Source organism: Rhinoderma darwinii, chromosome 12 (genome assembly GCF_050947455.1).
Source record: "Rhinoderma darwinii isolate aRhiDar2 chromosome 12, aRhiDar2.hap1, whole genome shotgun sequence".
NCBI classification, from domain to species: Eukaryota; Metazoa; Chordata; class Amphibia; order Anura; family Rhinodermatidae; genus Rhinoderma; species Rhinoderma darwinii.
In genome coordinates this window covers 79,356,745-79,380,031 of record NC_134698.1, presented here as the reverse complement: position 1 = coordinate 79,380,031, position 23,287 = coordinate 79,356,745, and the positions used below count along the sequence as shown (strand labels likewise).

Below are 23,287 nucleotides of genomic sequence, written 5' to 3'. Positions count from 1 at the left end.
AACGCGCCAAGACAGAGAGCCCCCGCTCTCAACGCGCCAAGACAGAGAGCCCCCGCTCTCAACGCGCCAAGACAGAGCGCCCAGTCCCAACGCGCCAAGACAGAGAGCGCCCACTCTCAACGCGCCAAGACAGAGAGCGCCCACTCTCAACGCGCCAAGACAGAGAGCGCCCACTCTCAACGCGCCAAGACAGAGAGCGCCCACTCTCAACGCGCCAAGACAGAGAGCGCCCACTCTCAACGCGCCAAGACAGAGAGCGCCCACTCTCAACGCGCCAAGACAGAGAGCGCCCACTCTCAACGCGCCAAGACAGAGAGCGCCCACTCTCAACGCGCCAAGACAGAGCGCCCACTCTCAACGCGCCAAGACAGAGAGCGCCCACTCTCAACGCGCCAAGACAGGGAGCGCCCGCTCTCAACGGCCAAGACAGGGAGCGCCCGCTCTCAACGCTCCAAGACAGGGAGCGCCCACTCTCAACGCGCCAAGACAGAGAGCGCCCACTCTCAACGCGCCAAGACAGAGAGCGCCCACTCTCAACGCGCCAAGACAGAGAGCGCCCACTCTCAACGCGCCAAGACAGAGAGCGCCCACTCTCAACGCGCCAAGACAGAGAGCGCCCACTCTCAGCGCGCCAAGACAGAGCGCCCACTCTCAACGCGCCAAGACAGAGCGCCCAGTCTCAACGCGCCAAGACCGAGAGCGCCCACTCTCAACGCGCCAAGACAGAGTGCGCCCACTCTCAACGCGCCAAGACCGAGAGCGCCCACTCTCAACGCGCCAAGACCGAGAGCGCCCACTCTCAACGCGCCAAGACCGAGAGCGCCCACTCTCAACGCGCCAAGACAGGGAGCGCCCACTCTCAACGCGCCAAGACAGGGAGCGCCCACTCTCAACGCGCCAAGACAGAGAGCGCCCACTCTCAACGCGCCAAGACAGGGAGCGCCCACTCTCAACGCGCCAAGACAGAGAGCGCCCACTCTCAACGCGCCAAGACAGAGAGCGCCCACTCTCAACGCGCCAAGACAGAGAGCGCCCACTCTCAACGCGCCAAGACAGAGAGCGCCCACTCTCAACGCGCCAAGACAGAGAGCGCCCACTCTCAACGCGCCAAGACAGAGAGCGCCCACTCTCAACGCGCCAAGACAGAGAGCGCCCACTCTCAACGCGCCAAGACAGAGAGCGCCCACTCTCAACGCGCCAAGACAGAGAGCGCCCACTCTCAACGCGCCAAGACAGAGAGCGCCCACTCTCAACGCGCCAAGACAGAGAGCGCCCACTCTCAACGCGCCAAGACAGAGCGCCCAGTCCCAACGCGCCAAGACAGAGAGCGCCCACTCTCAACGCGCCAAGACCGAGAGCGCCCACTCTCAACGCGCCAAGACAGAGAGCGCCCACTCTCAACGCGCCAAGACAGAGAGCGCCCACTCTCAACGCGCCAAGACAGAGCGCCCACTCTCAACGCGCCAAGACAGAGCGCCCAGTCTCAACGCGCCAAGACCGAGAGCGCCCACTCTCAACGCGCCAAGACAGAGTGCGCCCACTCTCAACGTGCCAAGACAGAGTGCGCCCACTCTCAACGCGCCAAGACCGAGAGCGCCCACTCTCAACGCGCCAAGACCGAGAGCGCCCACTCTCAACGCGCCAAGACAGAGCGCCCAGTCTCAACGCGCCAAGACAGAGCGCCCAGTCTCAACGCGCCAAGACCGAGAGCGCCCACTCTCAACGCGCCAAGACAGAGTGCGCCCACTCTCAACGCGCCAAGACAGAGTGCGCCCACTCTCAACGCGCCAAGACAGAGCGCCCAGTCCCAACGCGCCAAGACCGAGAGCGCCCACTCTCAACGCGCCAAGACAGAGAGAGCCCACTCTCAATGCGCCAAGACAGAGAGCGCCCACTCTCAACGCGCCAAGACAGAGAGCGCCCACTCTCAACGCGCCAAGATAAGCGTGGGAAAGATATGCAGGGATATATTTAGTCAGTTGCTTAGTAATAACTTTGTGTGAAAATGTAACAATGTTACTCAATGATGTTTCATTTACTGAATCCGCCGTCTCTTCCTTGAACACGGGCCGCACTTCCTTACAATTCCCCTAAAAGGCCGCCCGCAGCCCCCCCCCCCCAGATCAGAGTTTTGTTTCTTATTTTTGGAACTTCCTTTTCTTTCCACTTCCCCTCCCCCCCCCACACACCTCCTTAATAACGCCCCTGTTCTTAATATACATCACTCACCGTGCGACCGCCCCCTGCTGACAGACCACAGATATTATTTCACGTGAGCGGGGGGGGGGGGCGACTCCTGCTCGGATGTTAAATAGTTATAAATTGTATTCAAACAGATCTTCATTATATAAATTTCTTAGAAAACTGCCCATAGGGGACATCACCCAGCTTTCCTAGTATCCTGTATAACAAATCTGCAAAGTTATGCTGAAGTGCACCCCCTTCTTCCATATCACAGCCTAACTGGGCAGCTTTAACATTCAGAAGCATAACCGTGATAAAGCGCGTATATCATAGAAGCGCTATACATAATAAAGCAAATATCCATGCCCCTCCCCCTTGTTTAAGCTCCTCCCCTTAGTTTACATTAATGGTACTCTATGGTAGATTTGTAACTTATAGTTCATAATCTTTCTGTCGTTACTGTAATGAAATCATCCCCCCATGTATTGACATTCTGCTGAGCAATCTGTACAAGAAAGAGCTGCAGTGTAAAGCATGGTGGAGAAGAATAGAGCAGTAGCCTGAGCTTCTAATGAGACAGGGAGTGGATTTTAGACTACTTCAGATTTCGAAAGACAATGCAGCTAAGCTGGAATCACTGATCATAACGTGTCCTAATGGAGTAGGGCTAAGAGATGTACGTTCAGTGTTTTAATGGAAAGCACAATAACTTCCAGATTTCATTGTATGATCAGAATCTCAAAACAACATTTGTCGAAGCAAATAAAACAACGCAGAACATAGACCTACAGAATCAAAAAGAAAGAAATTGAAAAGAAAATATTAGGAATTCCACCCTCTGCCAGTAGGTGGCGCACTTCTCTGTGGTTTATTTAGAAGGAAGCGCATCTGTAACCTCATGTAACCGCGGCGGAATCTACTCAACCTTTTTAATAAAGAAATTCCTTGACTGTTGACCAAATCAGATCCTACAAAGCCCCTGAGATCATCGTCTGCTGCGGAGCACAATCCTCTTTTTCCTTATCACCAGTCTTTTCCCATCTTATTTCCAAAGGGCTTCTAAAAATTTCCAACATTTCAAATGACAAATTGGAAATTCCGGAATATTCCCTGCGGTCTATAGATAGAAATGAATGACAATGGGAATCTCACGTGCCCAAATCTTACAGGAACCCGACCGAAAATACTGTAAGATATTCAGAACCCATAGACAATGGCAGATCAAGGAATAATAATAAATAATAATAATAATAAATAATAATAATAATACTGATGCCCAACAAGCGCCAAGAACAGCAGAGAACAAGTGTTTTGCCTAGTGCAGGGTCTGAGGGGGCGGAGCATGACACCGATTTAAAGACCACCAAAGGACCCCTAAGTCCCTGCACTAGGCATAAGACAATGTATCCGCATTGCTTGGAGTGTTCCTTTACGGTCAACAGGCAAACCTGTACAGACCTGATACTTCTCAGAGTTGAGGGTTTGCTACAATTGTATCCAGTTTAGACAATGATCTGTGAGCAAAACATATCAGCAGCACAAATCTTCTCCTGTTCCGATAGTTTGCTACAATGTATCGGTCCAGCCTATGCTGTTTAGCTCACAGAGTTTTCTAGATTAGATACAATTGTAGTAAAGCCTCAGCTGTGAGCAGACAGGTCATCAAGTAACTGCCCCCTTGCATTATAGAAGCTCATCTAAGGTGTCGTGGGGGGTGGTTGACAGAAAACTTGCTGACTAGCAGTATAGTGAGTGTAGCTGTGGAGTATAATACAGGATGTAACTCAGGATCAGTACAGGATAAGTAATGTAATGTATGTACACAGTGACTCCACCAGCAGAATAGTGAGTACAGCTCTGGAGTATAATACAGGATGTAACTCAGGATCAGTACAGGATAAGTAATGTAATGTATGTACACAGTGACTCCACCAGCAGAATAGTGAGTGCAGCTCTGGAGTATAATACAGGATATAACTCAGGATCAGTACAGGATAAGTAATGATATGTATGTACACAGTGACTCCACCAGCAGAATAGTGAGTGCAGCTCTGGAGTATAATACAGGATGTAACTCAGGATCAGTAAAGGATAAGTAATGTAATGTATGTACACAGTGACTGCAGCAGCAGAATAGTGAGTGCAGCTCTGGAGTATAATACAGGACTCAGGATCAGTACAGGATAAGTAATGTAATGTATGTACACAGTGACTGCAGCAGCAGAATAGTGAGTGTAGCTGTGGAGTATAATACAGGATGTAACTCAGGATCAGTAAAGGATAAGTAATGTAATGTATGTACACAGTGACTCCACCAGCAGAATAGTGAGTACAGCTCTGGAGTATAATACAGGATGTAACTCAGGATCAGTACAGGATAAGTAATGTATGTACACAGTGACTCCACCAGCAGAATACTGAGTGCAGCTCTGGAGTATAATACAAGATAAAACTCAGGATCAGTACAGGATAAGTAATGTAATGTATGTACACAGTGACTCCTCCAGCAGAATAGTGAGTGCAGCTCTGGAGTATAATACAGGATGTAACTCAGGATCAGTACAGGATAAGTAATGTAATGTATGTACACAGTGACTGCAGCAGCAGAATAGTGAGTGCAGCTCTGGAGTATAATACAGGACTCAGGATCAGTACAGGATAAGTAATGTAATGTATGTACACAGTGACTGCAGCAGCAGAATAGTGAGTGCAGCTCTGGAGTATAATACAGGATGTAACTCAGGATCAGTACAGGATAAGTAATGTAATGTATGTACACAGTGACTGCAGCAGCAGAATAGTGAGTGCAGCTCTGGAGTATAATACAGGATGTAACTCAGGATCAGTACAGGATAAGTAATGTAATGCATGTACACAGTGACTCCACCTGCAGAATAGTGAGTGCAGCTCTGGAGTATAATACAGGATGTAACTGAGGATCAGTACAGGATAAGTAATGTATGTACACAGTGACTACACCAGCAGAATAGTGAGTGCAGCTCTGTAGTATAATACAGGATGTAACTGAGGATCAGTACAGGATAAGTAAATGTATGTACACAATGACTACACCAGCAGAATAGTGAGTGCAGCTCTGGAGTATAATACAGGCTGTAACTGAGGATCAGTACAGGATAAGTAAATGTATGTACACAGTGACTCCACCAGCAGAATAGTGAGTGCAGCTCTGGAGTATAATACAGGATGTAACTCAGGATCAGTACAGGATAAGTAAATGTATGTACACAGTGACTCAACTTTTTAGGTAGATTCATTTTAGTTAATCAGAGGTGGACATATCCTTTAAGCTTCCATCATTCTCTTTTCACCCTTCTTTGTCTCTTGAATAGGTACGGACATATACCTGACCTAGGGGATGATCATGCGTCACCTCTGTCCACTATGGCTTCCAGCAAGATGTCTGCAGGGACTTGTATCCATCCCTTTAGCGTTGTTCTCACCAGTTGTCATTAAACATTTTTTTGTTCCCATTTCATTTCTTTCCTTTTCGATGTCTCCGCTCAGTTACTAATGAGTTTCTTCAGAATGTGGTAGATTAGAGATGAATGATTCATGAGGGATGGAAGGATCTGATGTCACTTAAGTCGTGGCCAGAAACAACTACAATGTACAGGAGATAGAGACGACCGGTGCAGACACAATGCACCGACCATCATTGTAGTCTGCACGGATCCCGTTACTCCCAGGGTGTTAGTCTTGATTAATCAAATATATTGTAATATTACAGGCAGTCCATAAAAAGCGATGACCATTGGGGACAGTTCCTTATTTTTACAAATTTTTGCATGTGATGTGGCCTTATTATGGAGCCCCAGTGACGTACCAACCATAGAGGCAGGGCACGTGACGGCTAGGGAGCCCAAGGTGGGAGGGGGCCCAGCATGGCACTTTATCCCCTCCTCACCATGACATTGCTTAGTGGTTACCTGCAGCTGCCACTAGGGGGAGCTCACTGAATACAGACTTTTACAGCCCCTATGGAGTCTAATACTGGCTGTATGCATCCATACGCTGTGATCTCCCCCTAGTGGTGACTGCGAACAAAATTAATTATATCATTTATGAAGTCAGGAAAAACTGCTTAGAAAGTTGTAAAACTTGTTATAGGATTTTACATAAAAACTGAAAAACCCATTTAAACCAGTACAAGCCAAAAAGTAATAAAATGTGTCTTGTGACCGTACACAGAAAAGGGCGGCGCAACAATCAAGATGCCCTCCGTCCTCCTGGAGCGCTTTTGTGTTCCAAGGGATTATTAGTCAATGAGTTGGTATTACAATTTTTTGCATAATTCACATCCGTATTGGTTGCGTTTTTGTTTTTTACATCCGTATTTCAGCAAAGAAACAGAATAAAAAATTGTTGATTCTTTAAAAAAAAATAAACGGAACAAATACAGATAAAAAACGGACAATTCATAGCAAAACATAGAACAAAAACAGGATAAATTGTAAATAAAATGATCCAATTTGCGCATACGCCCTTAGATTCGCTCCCCTGGGGCAGAGGTGAAGGGTTCAGCACTGGACCATCTTTCCCACAAGCACTTCCCATTTATTGGCTTCTCTCTAAACCAGATATACCCCGGTCTCTAAAGCGTTAAATATAGGAAATGATAAAAATGCGGATTTTTAGGGTCAGTAAATTTCCTGACATTTGGCCGCCGTGTCAGCCGCGCACTTTAATGAGTTGAACGGAGGACGTAGATACATGAAACAGAACGTCCCTCATTAGCTCGTACACGCCACAGACTTGTCTACAATCACTGACGGCTGCTGACACAAGCAATATGTTTCCATGGCAACTCGTTCCTTAAAAATTCATTTTTGTTACCATCCGCATCAGCAGCGAGAGCTACACAGAGGGAGACATCACTCAGCTCATAGTCCTCCAGACGAGGTGACGGCGTATTGAACCGACATGCGGAATCATTAACAGGATAGTAAATGCCCGCTCATATCAATGCTGCCAAGTATGAGCTCAGCAGTTGTCACTTCCCCTCCCCCACTAATTATACATAGTGCAAGACCCAGCAGGGGGCGGCGATGAGCTCAAAAAGCCCCTCATAGTAAAGACCTTGTAAAAATCTCTGCTGCACTGCTGGCCGGGTCGGGCTGGCTCACATTGTTACAGAATAACGGTCTCGGATTATTTCATATATACCCTGCCAGTCCCCATTAATTATATGATGAGTGTGGGCGCAGCCGCGTGTGTGACGCCATTAAAGGGGACATGCAGAGCCTGTGGGCCAGGGTCCGACACGGACTAACAAGACAATGCAAGACAAGATATCTGGAACGATTGGAATGGAGAATTGCAAAATTGGAAACTTTTTGTCATTTGCAACTTTTTTCCCCATAAGGAATAATTGAAATTGAAATATGGGAAGAATCCTCCAGCTCACCAATCACGCGTCTTTAGTCCAGACTGCGCTCGGATCCTTGTGACGGCGCACGGCAGCAATTGCAAAGGATAGGAAAAAACTATGATCCAGCGTTCATAGCTTTAAAAGGAAACAATGTTCCAATTTTATTCCAAAAAAGTTTCAAATTCCATAGTAAACAGGTGATTGCAATGGTAGTTGTGCCTACGCGTTTCGGACAACACTCGTGTCCTTACTCATGGCATATCATAAATGAAATAGTGGCATACTGAAGCTTATATCCGGTCAAGACAGGTGGAACTTTCTAACATGTATTATACCAGACGTCCCGGAGGACACGTATACCGCAATAATATGTATGTGAGATATAAAACATGCTAGAATATAGCAAAAACTATAACCACACGGCCGTGTTTAGGCAACGGCTCATGTTAGAAACATTATAGCAATATCGTTGCATGCGTAAATATTTTTTGCGACCGGGTGTAAAAACTTGACAGCGGTGTTATGTGTAGTTACACCTGAAGAAAAGTTTGACTATGCAGGAGGAAATGCCTCCCCCAAAGAAGGAAGACCGACAGCCCCCCGGGGTGGGGGGGGGCAGATAATAGGAGAAGAAGCGTCACTTAGACCTGTGGTGACCTGTGCTCGGTCTGTGAGGCAGCATCTCATCTACTGACCTCAGGCCGAGTCTAATAATGACAGGAGGATCAGCAGGAGGGGACACGTGGAGGAAACAGCTACAATATCATTCTTTTTATTCTTCCACAAACCTGTTTGCTTTCTTTATCGGGGGAATTCCCTGCCTAACGGGGAAATACACAGGCAACAAGGTCAGGGGGCCCAAGTATACAAAAAGAAGCTCAAGTCTTCCCTTTAAAGGGGAGGGGGTGATGTGGTTCTCTGTATGTGAGGGTCCTCGGCTAACATTCAAACATCATCTTATCCAACAATTCTAGGATGGACCCATTAAAAGTGTGATATCCCGTTAATAGAGCAGGTGTCCTCACGCATCTCCTTAAAGGGGTTCTCCCCATTAGTTATAGAATAAGCTGATCACAAAATATCCTCCTGCTCAGACCCCCGGTGATCAGCTGTGATCTGTGTGGAAACATGGTAGTAAGTGTTCAGTTTCCCTGTAGCGCCACCACAGGAGAAATGAAGTATTACACAGTGTCCCTTCATATCAATGTGTTGTCTGTGTAATACAGGACAGGACGGGTCCTCCGGAGGGGAAGACGCTCTATGTAACCGCTCTCCACTCTGACCGAGAGATGAGGATCCTGAACAGAGGACCCTCCTCTATTAACTCAGAATTCCCTAATAGGGTGTATGGTGGTGGGTTTTCTAAACTGGACAGCCCCTTTAGGCTCTGTCACCAGATTATAAGTGGCCTATCTTCTACATAATATGATCGGCGCTGTAATGTAGAGAACAGTGGTTTTTATTTAGAAAAACAATCAATTTTGACGGAGTTATGACCTATTTTAGATTTATGCTAATGACTTTCTTAATGCCCAACTGGGCGTTTTTTAGCTTTTGACCAAGTGGGCGTTGTAAAGAGAAGGGTATGACGCTGACCAATCAGTGACCAATCAGCGTTATACACTTCTACCCATTCATGTACTCAGCACATTGTGATCTTCTGAGATCACGATGTGCTGTCACTTACTCACACATTAACTTTACTGAAGTGTCTTGACAGTGAATAGGCATCACCTCCATCCAGGACGCGATGTCTATTCACAATCCCAACAATTCGGTAACGTTTGTGTGTCACTTACTCACACAGCACATCGAGATCACGCTTGCTGTCATTAAGTCCCACACAAACGTTACCGAAGTGTCGGGAGTGTGAATAGACATCGCGTCCTGGCTGGTAGTGATGTCTATTCACTGTCAAGAGACTTCAGTAACGTTAATGTGTGTGTATGTGACAGTACAGAGCGATCTCGCAAGATCACTATGTGCTGATTACATGAATGGAGAGAAGTGTATGACGCTGATTGATCACTGATTGGTCAGCGTCATACACTCCTCTGTACAACGCCCACTTGGTCAAAAGCTAAAAAACACTCCTGTAATCTACATTACAGCGCCGATCACATCATGTAGAAGATAGGCCACTTATAATGTGGTGACAGAGACTCTTTAAGTAAATAAGCCTACATAGACATCACTAAATGATAAAAGTAAACACTAGGGGAAAGTTTATCTGTAGGGGTGGAGCTTTGCAATGGGGGCGCAGCTCAGGGCTCCTTGTCTCCTATATCAGAGAGCAGCAGTGAGAAGACCCTCTGCAGCCAGTTGCCTTACAACAAGACACAGATTTGTGAGGAGGAGGGAGAAGTTGTGTCATGTCCTGTCAGGGGGCAAGTAGCCGTGTGGCCCATAGAAAAACTTAGAACAGGGCTGCACTACACTAGGACGACCCTCAGCAGCAAGTTCAGAACATGAAAAGACAATTATCCTCTACTCAATGCACGCAGTGATGTCACAGTCAGGAATAATGCACATAGTGATATCACAGTTCAGGGATAATAAACACAGAATTGAAATGTCACAGTACAATGATAATACAGTGATGTCACAGTACAATGATAATACAGTGATGTCACAGTACAAGGATAATACAGTGATGTCACAGTACAATGATAATACAGTGATGTCACAGTATAGGGATAATACAGTGATGTCACAGTATAGGGATAATACAGTAATGTCACAGTACAGGGATAATACAGTGATGTCACAGTACAGGGATAATACAGTGATGTCACAGTACAGGGATAATACAGTGATGTCACAGTACAGGGATAACACAGTGATGTCACAGTACAGGGATAATACAGTGATGTCACAGTACAGGGATAATACAGTGATGTCACAGTACAGGGATAATACAGTGATGTCACAGTACAGGGATAATACAGTGATGTCACAGTACAGGGATAATACAGTGATGTCACAGTACAGGGATAATACAGTGATGTCACAGTACAGGGATAATACAGTGATGTCACAGTACAGGGATAATACAGTGATGTCACAGTACAGTACAGGGATACTAAATACGGTGAGGTCACAGTACGGGGATAAGAAATGCGGTGATGTCACATTACGGGGATAAGAAACGCGGTGATGTCACATTACGGGGATAAGAAACGCGGTGATGTCACATTACGGGGATAAATAACACGATGAGGTCACAGTATGGGGATAAGAAACACGGTGAGGTCACAGTACAGAGATAAGAAATGAGGTGATGTCACAGTACAGGAATAAGAAACACGGTGAGGTCACAGTAGGGAGATAAGGAATTCGGTAATGTCACAGTACGGGAATAAGAAACACGGTGAGGTCACAGTACGGGGATAAGAAATGGGGTGAGGTCACAGTACTGTGATAAAGCACACAGTGATGTCACAGCTAAGGAAGAAAACTAAGCACAGGCAGTGATTGCCGAGTGTTGTTTAAATAAAGCTTAATCATTGTATATTGAAAAGATCTGTGTCTTCCTAATATTCTGGTTATTGTGTTTCCCTTCACCATTTTTAAGATCCGTGCTTGCTGTCAGTAAATCATACAGGTGCATAGCTTGTTATAGTGTCTCTCATAGTGGATGGTCCAGTTTTATGCACTGCACCTGCATCAATTGGGTATGATCAGGACAGGTTTTCAATATCTAGATGTAAACAATATAGTCTCCATTTATTGACAGCAAGCGGGTATCTTGAAAACAGAGGAATTGAAGCACAAAGTATATTACAAAGTTACATAATTTTTCATTGTTCAGTAATTAAGCTTTTACATTAAACCCATATTAATCTGCGACAGTATAGGGTTGAGAATAGGTGCCGGACTATCAAATATTCTGTATTATCGGACGGATGGAATTATATATGTAAGAAAGCACAAAGTAACACAAAATCTGCTACACTGTTCCCACCTCCTCTCTCTGCTCAGTTTTAGAAGATTCTACCTTATATCGTAGGATTATCAAACTTTCTGGATTATCAAATGCCGGATTAAAGGAATTCCAGCGTACTAGGAGCAGAGCTGGGTTCGATTTGTCTTTTTTATGGTTTTGGATCTTTGTTTTTCTATTTTGCAGAGGGATTTTCCACTTTTTGGAGTTCATCACCACTTTGGTCCTGTTGTTTCGCCTCTCGGAGTGTGATACATGTATGAGCAAAGAGTTTTATATCCAACCCCCACTGATTCTGAATCCTAGGGAAATCCCTGTGAGGGGAACAAGAGCATTCTTTGTGGTCTTGGATTGATGTACAAAAAAAATAAAACGGCGGGGGAAGGGGCGGCAGTGCTCCCCCCCCCCCTCCTCTGTCTATAATGATTACCCTCCTCCGCTACCGGAGCAATCAGTGAATAGATCAGACATAGAAATAAGATTGCAGCTCCATCATTTTATTAAAGGCTTTGACTGTAAAAAAAAACAACCTATTTTTTTCTCTCCCATCTTGAGCCCAATCCAGTAATCCGGAATGTTTGAAATCCCAGATGCCGGATTACAAAAGATGTAACACATACTAAAAAAAAAGAATCTGCATTATGGTTCAAAAGGGATAGAAATGAGGCCACCATGGCATACGCTCTCCTTTTAATCACTACTAACAAACGCATTCTATGGACAGATGTAGCAGAGCCGATAGTGTCATGTCATCATTTCTACTATGCAGTGATGACAGTAAACTCAGAGGGTTTAACTGCAGTCCTATAGAAAACAGTTAACGCGCTGCGATGTCACCACACACTCAAATTACAAACCTAACTCTGCTACATCCGTCCATAGCTGGGCTTCAAAATTCTATATAGGTCACTATTTATGGGTTAGGCTTACCTGATCGATTACCCCATCTTAACTACATAGTATATTAGAGTCGAAATCTTCCTAAAGTCTCAAATGCTCAAGCTGCATCCCTGTCCCTCCACCATGCTTTACACTGCAGCTCAGCAGAAAGTTAGTACTTGTAGAACCGAAAAAAGAAGATTATCTGGAAAATGCAGCAGACAAATTATAACTATCCCTATAAACCATCTTGGTCTGTGTTGGACATATACAGTAGGTATGGATTATAGGACTGGTTGCCACCCAGCTTTCCCAGAAATAGATATTTAAAAAAAAAAAAATGCTATTTAGCCTTTTTATCCGTTTCTGGTAAAGCTGGGTGCCAATATAGCTACTATTACAGTTCCTACTTACCTTTCCTAGGAGTCCTGAATGGCAAAACTTAAATTAGATATTGATATGGGCAGAGGAGGATACGTCACAGCACCAAGAGGCCTCTAGGAATAGCTGTAGGATTGTATTAGCGACCGTCTTTGTCTTCACCCAGCTTTTCCAGAAACGTAAATAACGGAGGAACTGCAATTCCTTATTTAAAGGGGTTGTCCAGGATAAGAAAAGTTTCTTTCTTCCAGAAAAAGTGCCACATGATGCGGAGCTGCAATACTACACACAACCTGCGAACAAGGGTGGCACTGTTTTGGAAGAAATCAGCTATTTCTTATCATGGACAATCCCTTTAAGGGGAAAGTGTTCCTGAATGTGAGTTTGGATTTATAACCTCTCCTCACATAGACATAGCACATATAGGGGTCCGCCATATGTTTGAGGGAGGACAAGTATCGTACAATGGATTACTTCTCAATGTGATTGTAATATGGGAATTTCTTACCAGATCGGTCAGGGTGTGGGACGTCTGCACAAAGACGGAGACTTTCTGTAGGGACAGAACACATCACATATTCCGCTAGAAGAAGCTCTATGTAAACTATAAATGTTTATATCCACTGACAGCAAGCAGAGATCTTGAACACGGTAAGGAATTGAAACAAAGTATATTACAAAACTGCAGAACTTTGCATCATACGATAATTAAAAATAAACAAGAGTGGGAACCCCCTTTAATATTTTTGTGGGCCGGTCTTATTTTTTAGTACCTGGGAACGTCAACAAGCTGCTGTTGATGGATCTGTTATTTTGATTACGTGTCTGTTTAGCACTATGAATGCATAACAGGTCTGTTTGGCTTATTAATTCTCTCTGCAGCCTGGGGGTGTTAACCCATGAATATCCAATGTGAGAATAAGGTTATGTTCACACGCAAAACGAAAAACGGCTGTAAAATACAGAACGGTTTTCAAGGGAAAGCAGCCTCTGATTTTCAGTAGTTTTTGAACCCACAAATCCTTTTTGAGACGTTTTTTTGCGACCAATTTTTGCAGCTGTTTTTATATTGACACAATGAAAAGGGCTCCAAAAACTGCTCAAGAAGTGACATGCACTTCTTTTTAGGGGCATTTTTTTACATCCCGTGTTTTTTTTTTTTTTTTAAATGGTCGCATAAAAACCGCCCTGCCGTTTCTCTCATTGAATTCAATGGGCAGATGTTTGGAGGCGTTCAGCTTCCGTTTTTTTCAGCCGTTCTTCGGGGGGTTTACGGACTGAAAAATGGCTGAAAATAAGCCGTGTGAACATACCCTTAGGTGTTCACATGTTATTCAGACTATTTCGATGTTCTTGTATTAATCAGCTGGGTAGTCCCACATGACAAATTAGGATCGGTGAGCAGCATCTAACCTGCTTGCTGATGGTCTCCATACAGCAACAGGAGATTTTTATATGGTTCTAAATGCAACAAACAGAATGTGAGAATTAAAGGTAAATATTATACGGTTACGCTGATGTTGTATTTTACATTTTCTGGAATAAATGCGCAACATTTATATTTTTTAGAACATCCAAAAACTTTCGTAAGATCTGATAATAAACACCTTGTCTCTTGGGAACATCGCTTTATCCTGGGCGCCGGGGACTCTCTGCTCGTTCCAGTTGGAGGCATTCTCAAAGTTTGTGTTCGGAATCCAGCGTTTGTACGTGGCTTCTGATTTGGCAACTTCAAAATTATAAAAAAAAAAATAAATAAATTACATATTTTTTTTTTATTCTTTTTTTTTTTTTTTTAAATGGCTCAAAATTCTATGCACCACCTGCCAAGGGAGGAAAGTGACAACCGGCAGGGACAGAAGTGGGCAGTGGACTCATGGGCAGGAGCGTATAATGAGAGGTACAATGAGTGGTCCCATATGTTAGGGCTACAGTAGGGGGGACCCAGGAGCAAATACACCTTTTGTCCATCTTCGTATTTGGCGCTTGTTACTTTTGTTATATGTAAAACCCACTCACAAATGATTTGCTCGGCGCTGGGATCAGGAATCGGGGCGACCAATGTTACAGAACCGCTCCTGTCCACAGGAGAAGCCATTGGGGGTCAGAATTTGGTTTTGTTTCTAAAGTTTCAGTCCTTGTATCACTTTCCAGCTCAAGTTTTATTTCTTCAAATTATTTTTTTTTTAAATTTTCTGTCTCAGTATTACAGCGATTCCAGATCACGTCCAGTCATTATAGGACTTAATATGAGAAATAATGAGATTAAAGAAGAAAAATCCCTGCGTATAATCCCCCGCTGTCACCGTATCTGTATTGATAGTCATTATTACGATCGGCATCACGGCGGTTTTCACCCACCAGTCCTCAGGGAGCGCAGATCAAGGCCTCAGGGCTGTAATTTCACCTACATAAAACCCCCCTATAGAGAGATTTGGGACTGAACCGTGCCCTATGAACGTCTCCAGGACCGCACAGTTCCTCTTTTAAAGAGCAACTCCCCTAATCATATCAAAAAAGTTCACAGGAAACCAACGTAACAAACCCCGATTCACTATTCAGATCAATGCCCAGCACAGAGCATCTAATAGCATATAATGTATAGAAGTGTCCCGCATATAATGTATAGAAGTGTCCCGCATATAATGTATATAATTGCCCCGCATATAATGTATATAAGTGCCCCGCATATAATGTATAGAAGTGTCCCGCATATAATGTATATAAGTGTCCCGCATATAATGTATATAAGTGTCCTGCATATAATGTATATAAGTGTCCCGCATATAATGTATATAAGTGTCCCGCATATAATGTATATAAGTGTCCCGCATATAATGTATATAAGTGCCCTGCATATAATGTATATAAGTGCCCTGCATATAATGTATATAAGTGTCCCGCATATAATGTATATAAGTGTCCCGCATATAATGTATATAAGTGTCCTGCATATAATGTATATAAGTGTCCTGCATATAATGTATATAAGTGACCCGCATATAATGTATAGAAGTGTCCCGCATATAATATATATAAGTGCCCCGCATATAATGTATATAAGTGCCCCGCATATAATGTATATAGTGTCCTGCATATAATGTATATAAGTGTCCCGCATATAATGTATATAAGTGCCCTGCATATAATGTATATAAGTGTCCCGCATATAATGTATATAAGTGTCCCGCATATAATGTAAATAAGTGTCCCGCATATAATGTAAATAAGTGTCCCGCATATAACGTATATAAGTGTCCCGCATATAACGTACATAAGTGTCCCGCATATAACGTATATAAGTGTCCCGCATATAATGTATATAAGTGCCCTGCATATAATGTATATAAGTGTCCCGCATATAATGTATATAAGTGTCCCGCATATAATGTATATAAGTGTCCCGCATATAATGTAAATAAGTGTCCCGCATATAATGTATATAAGTGTCCCGCATATAATGTATATAAGTGTCCCGCATATAATGTATATAAGTGTCCCGTATATAATGTATATAAGTGTCCCGCATATAATGTATATAAGTGTCCCGCATATAATGTATATAAGTGTCCCGCATATAATGTATATAAGTGCCCCGCATATAATGTATATAAGTGTCCCGCATATAATGTATATAAGTGTCCCGCACATAATGTATACAAGTGTCCCGCACATAATGTATACAAGTGTCCCGCATATAATGTATACAAGTGTCCCGCATATAATGTATATAAGTGCCCCGCATATAATGTATACAAGTGTCCCGCACATAATGTATACAAGTGTCCCGCATATAATGTATATAAGTGCCCCGCATATAATGTATACAAGTGTCCCGCATATAATGTATACAAGTGTCCCGCACATAATGTATACAAGTGTCCCGCATATAATGTATACAAGTGTCCCGCATATAATGTATATAAGTGCCCCGCATATAATGTATACAAGTGTCCCGCACATAATGTATATAAGTGTCCCGCACATAATGTACATAAGTGTCCCGCACATAATGTATATAAGTGTCCTGCATATAATGTATATAAGTGTCCTGCATATAATGTATATAAGTGTCCTGCATATAATGTATATAAGTGTCCCGCATATAATGTATAGAAGTGTCCCGCATATAATGTATAGAAGTGTCCCGCATATAATGTATATAAGTGTCCCGCATATAATGTATATAAGTGTCCCGCATATAATGTATATAAGTGTCCGGCATATAATGTATATAAGTGTCCCGCATATAATGTATATAAGTGTCCCGCATATAATGTATATAAGTGTCCCGCATATAATGTATAGAAGTGTCCCGCATATAATGTATATAAGTGTCCCGCATATAATGTATATAAGTGTCCCGCATATAATGTATAGAAGTGTCCCGCATATAATGTATAGAAGTGTCCCGCATATAATGTATATAAGTGTCCCGCATATAATGTATATAAGTGTCCCGCATATAATGTATATAAGTGTCCTGCATATAATGTATATAAGTGTCCCGCATATAATGTATAGAAGTGTCCTGCATATAATGTATATAAGTGTCCTGCATATAATGTATATAAGTGTCCCGCATATAATGTATATAAGTGTCCTGCATATAATGTATAGAAGTGTCCCGCATATAATGTATATAAGTGTCCCGCACATAACAGCTGTCAAATGACGACGCGTAAATTACAGGTCGTCGGCACAATACGTCGGCAAACCCATTCAAATGAATGGGCAGATGTTTGCCGACGTATTGTAGCCGTATTTTCAGACGTAAAACGAGGCATAATACGCCTCGTTTACGTCTGAAAATAGGTCGTGTGAATCCAGCCTAAATGTCAGAGATGCGGGTCCCAACCCCCATCACATTTGGTGAGGCGACCATGGCATCAAGGCAGAGATGTGAACAGGTGGTGAATGAATAGAGTGCGGCCACTTCTCCATTCATCCTCCACCTGGCGGGACTGGGTTTGGGTGACACCCCCCCCCCCCCCCCCCCGTTCTGGAGATAGGTCCCACATCTATCAGACATTTATGGTAATTCCCGTCAAGCTGCAATACCACATACAACCTGTGGACGGGTGTGGCGCTGTCTTCTGAATAAAGTTTTAAAAAAGAATTCTGGGCAACCCCTTCAAGAGATCAAGGAAACCGCTTGTCGCTTAAAACCCATAACCCAAAGACTTAGGAAACGTCTCATTACACAGACGTTCCGGCATGAAATCTGGGGGAAATGCAGTTTTTATGGATTTTTTTTTTTCTTTTTTTTTTTAAAGGAATGGATTTTAAAAGACAGGAAATGAATAGATTTTTCCTGTTTGTATCCAACCCTGGTTTTGGATATTAAAAAAAAATAAATTTAAAAACTGCACGGGCACCTTGAGAAGATTACAAAAATTCCATCCAGGTCGGTGTAATGATCACCGCTACTGCTCATCGCTACCTCCATATAAATTTCTCATCACGGCGTCCCCTAGTCGGCCTCCATCGCCGCCGCTCTCAGTCTACACTTCCTAGTGCGGACCCTTGACTTCTTAAAGGGCCAGCGCCTGCTAAATCTCCTACCCAGCTTTCACTGCGTATAAAAGGGACCTCCCCTTCTATCAGGTTCATCCTACCTAGTCTAGTGATACCCTACGTTATACTTTCTGGTATATCCCTGTTATTGACCTCTGCACTTTTGACTATACTTGCCTGCCCTGACCTCTTGCTAGTGACCCGTGATGAACCTCTGCCGCCTGCCCTAACCTTTTGGTCTACCAATCGTGCGTGCCAGTCTACTCATTTTCTACTACGTCTGTTAACGATGGCCATTGCGAAGGGAAACTACTCTGAGGGCTATGACCTGGGGTTCCCCAACAGAAAATTCCAGCTCCCTGTATGGGGGTTGAACGGGTGAATACCTGGGGTTCCCTTAGACTCCGCTCCCTGGATTAAGCCCCACATCAAATCCCTCGGTGACAGAGTGGGTTCACACCACCCTATGCGGACCCCGTGACAGTTTCAGTTCCCACGGGCGCCGTGATGGTCGGAATTCTTGCAATTGTCATGTGATTTTTTTTCTTCTAAAGGAAACATTGATGTGGCAATAACGCAGCGATTACAGACCTTTTTTCTAGACAGGATGATGTGACATTTTTTAGGTACATTTTTGAAGGCTCTTCACATGACTAAAACCTGAGATCTGTTCTGGGCATGCAAAGTAGTCAATGAGGAAAAAGTAAAAAAGGTAAATTCTCCCAGAGGCACTTCCCCGCAGAACACTGGTCATGACTCACAGAGCGACTGACTAGTAGACTTTTTCCCATACAGCCCCATCTTTTACTAGAGTATATACTGTACTAAAGGGGGGGGGGGGAGGCCAATCATCTAGACGATAGATAGATAGATAGATATGAGATAGATAGATAGATAGATAGATAGATAGATAGATAGATAGATAGATAGATAGATAGATAGATAGATATGAGATAGATAGATATGAGAGAGATAGATAGATATGAGATAGATAGATATGAGATAGATAGATATGAGATAGATAGATATTTGATAGATAGATATGAAATAGATAGATATGAGATAGATAGATATGAGATAGATAGATAGATAGATAGATAGATAGATAGATAGATAGATATGAGATAGATAGATATGAGATAGATAGATATGAGATAGATAGATATGAGATAGATAGATAGATAGATAGATAGATAGATAGATAGATAGATAGATAGATAGATAGATAGATAGATAGATAGATAGATATGAGATAGATAGATAGATAGATATGAGATAGATAGATAGATAGATAGATAGATAGATAGATAGATAGATAGATAGATAGATAGATAGATAGATAGATAGATAGATAGATAGATAGATAGATAGATAGATAGATAGATATGAGATAGATAGATATGAGATAGATAGATATGAGATAGATAGATATGAGATAGATAGATAGATAGATAGATAGATAGATAGATAGATAGATAGATAGATAGATAGATAGATAGATAGATAGATAGATAGGACAGACAACCAGTGACAGGTGAAGTGAATAACATTGATGATCTGTTTATAATGGCGCCTGACAAGGATGTGCGGGATATTAGGCAGCAAGTGATCAGTCAGTTCTTGAAGTTAATGTTGGAAGCAGGAAAAATGTAAGGGTCAGTTCACACGCTGCATAAATACTGCTGATTTTCCGCAATGGAATTTGTTGCGGAAAGTCCGTAGCAAATACAGTAGCAGCAAAGTAGATGATATTGAATAAATCTCCTCCACACGCTGCGTAAATACTGAGCGGAAACACCGCTCAGAAATTGACCTGCGGTGCTGAAATTCATTCCGCAGCAGGTCAATTGTATTAACGTAAACGCTGCTTATATGTTGCAGGATTTCCCCATTGAATTCAATGTGGATGTAATTCCCGCATCAAATAGCAGTTCAGGTTTTTTTGCAGCGGATTCGCAGGGATCCCGCCGCAAAAAAACGTAACTCAGAAAAAAAATAATTAAACTTACCTAAAAGTCTGTGTTTCATCCTCCTGAGATGAGGCTTCATCTCATGTGACCACCGCTGCAGCCAATCACAGTGATGTGATTGTGATGTGTAGACGGTATGCAGGGGTTAATACCTACCAAAAGTGCTCCAAGGAAGGACGACCGGTGACCAGCTTCAGCGTCATGGACGCCCAAGGCCCTTTGATGCGTGTGGGGAGTGGCTACCCTGTCTGGTCCAATCCCACAGAAGAGATACTGAATATGATAGAAAAGTGTCAGAACACGCAGAGCATCGCAGCTTGCTGTATATGAGGCTGCGCAGCCGCTGACCACGTCCACCGCCGAAAGGACTACAATGGGCACGTGAGCATCAGAACTGAACCATGGAGCAACGGAAGGCGGCGGGCCGGTCTGATGAATCACGTGTTACATCATGTGGACGGCCGGGTGCGTGTGCGTCACTTACCTGGGGAAGAGATGGCACCAGGATGCATTATGGGAAGAAGACACGCCATCGGGGGCAGAGTGATGATCTGGACAATGTTCTGCTGGGAAACCTCAGGTCCTGTCATTCATGTGGATTTGACACGTATCACCTACCTAAACATCACTGCAGACAAGTACCCCCATCATGGTAGCGTATTCCCTAATGGCAGTGCCCTCTCTCAGCAGGATAAGCCCCCGCCACCCTGCAGACATTGTCCAGGAATGGTCTGGAAAATCAAATCCGATCCGTGGCGGCTGCACCTCACAACTAACAGGTCTTAGGGTCAGGCCACACGGAGCGGCCCTGACACGGTTGCGACGTGGCCAACAACCGCACCTGCACCACGTTCGGCGCAGCTGTCAAACACCCTGTTAACGCAGCAATTCATTAATACACCCTTTAATGCCGCACGATTTTGCAGGTAAAGGGCCGTTTTACCCACATTAACACGCGGCTGTTAACTGCCGTGCCAAACATGGCGCCGACACTGTTGCCCGGGCCGCTCAGTGTGGCCTTACCCTTATAGGATCTACTGCTCATATTGTGCCAGATATCACAGGAACCCTCAGAGGTCTTGTGGAGTCCATGCCCAGAAGGGTCAGAGCTGTTTTGGCGACTACACAATATAAGGCAGGTGGTTTTAATGTTATAGCTGATTTTTTGTTATAGCAATGATTTCTACATTGACTTCTATGTGTCGCACACAGGAATCTATACCTAGAATGTGCCGCGTATTCTGCCGTTCCTTCTATTTTAGGATTTTTTTATATGGCAATACTTCCTGTAATGCACTTTTACACTAGTTACTATTTTACTAATTTTAAATGTCAATTTCCAGACGTCCAAACAAAAGAAAAAAAAGTTTAGAAATATTTAATTATGAACGAACATTCGACGAAATATCAGGCCCCAGCACTTTAAGGGTGTAGACACATAACGGCCTCTATCCGGCCAAAAAACAAGCGGACGTGCGGTTTTACAACAAGTTGCCTCGGTTTTCAAGGGATTGTTATTGTCCAAGCAATTTTTGCAGGTAAGGCTTCGTTCACATTTGCGTCAGGGCTTCTTTCTGACGTTAAAAAAAATAAAAATTAAAAAAACAGTCTGTATTGCAATACACAGAAATCTATTCCCGGACCGTGTGCCGGCATAGAACAAGTGCGACATCGGTGTTCTGGCATTGGTCACGTTGCAGGGTAAAATAATGACTATTTTTAGAAGATCATTTCCATGTATTCAAGAAAATAAAAATTTTTGCAACATTTTGTGAATGAAAGTGCAAAAATATTTTCTATTATTTAGTAACCGTGTAGGAATGCAGGCCCCTTGGAGAATCAGGTGAATGACTCCAAGCAAATACTGACCAACTTTAGCTAAAGTTTCCACAGGGCATTTGCCCCAAAGGAGCCTAATGTGGAAACAGCCATTGTACAACCATGGGACGCCGTCAATTCTACATTCAAGGCCGTCATTTTCATCTGCTACGTTCAGGGTTTGGATGAGGAGTAGGCAGCTACCTAGGGCACCCTAAAGGGGGGGGCACAATTTATGAATTAAAAAAAATAAATGCATTGATCCATTATACACACACATTAACAGGGGTGTAGCCATAGAGGGTGTGGAGGAAGCAATTGTATCCAGGCCCTGGGGGTGCATTATGCCCCTGGCTAAAAAAAAAAAAATTCACCACTGACATTAGGTGCAAAAAAAACAAAAAATAACAAACCTTACCACATTTCAGCTAAAAATCCACGGTTTTAGTGCCCTTTTTTATGTGATTTTGTGCATTTCTTAGGTTCAGTTAACATTAGTTCGGACGCATGAGGAAATTTCCCTACTTATATGGTGAATACAAGCCCCGACGTATGCCCCCTTACCATACAGTTGCATGTGTCACCCAAAGGATCCCAAGAAAAAAAAAAAGGTACACGGCGTGGTATTCGTTTCTCTGCGGGGTTCCTCTAAATGGACTATTATCATGGGATATATATTGGTAAAGTGCGTACTTACTGATTGACAGGAGTAGCAGCAGGATCTGTACTGTAGACATTTTCCCCAGAGGTGACTTGAGTGATTCCTGCACCTTGACCGGTGGCGAAGTCATGTGATCAAAAAGAAGAATTCTGCACCCTCAGCGCAAACCTTCACTGCAAGTTCTTCTCCTACCAGTTCTTTTAGACGGATGGGCATTTACATTCTTTGCAAATTCTTTACTTTTTTTAATTATTTTTTCTATTCCTTTTTGTAGTTTGAGGTTACTATTATGCTCTGTTTGTATTGTGTATGGGCCATAGAATTAAGGTATACATATAAAATATACTAATATTATAATATGACTGGCAGGGGGTCTAGCTGAGACCCCCACCATATCCTGTTCTCTATTGAGAGGTGGCCAACAATGTGCAGTCATAACCTCAGAGTTTCCTCACATTTTACCAGTTACTATGCATGCCCACTACTCCCAGTTACTATGCATGCCCACTACTCCCAGTTACTATGCATGCCCACTACTCCCAGTT

At 43.4% G+C, this 23,287-nt stretch overlaps 1 protein-coding gene across 2 annotated transcripts in view; it reads right to left on the bottom strand.

Annotated features, from left to right (window-relative positions):
- The window catches only part of AMN (amnion associated transmembrane protein), a 71,408-nt gene that overhangs the window by 32,010 nt on the left and 16,111 nt on the right, over positions 1–23,287 (bottom strand). For both annotated transcript variants that reach the window (XM_075844265.1, XM_075844266.1), the window contains exons 5-6: positions 14,384–14,505; positions 13,285–13,329 (exon numbers count right to left, since the gene is read on the bottom strand). In XM_075844265.1, coding sequence (XP_075700380.1) covers positions 13,285–13,329; positions 14,384–14,401 — 63 coding nt within the window. In that variant the 5' untranslated portion in view covers positions 14,402–14,505. The remainder of the gene's footprint in view (positions 1–13,284; positions 13,330–14,383; positions 14,506–23,287) is intronic.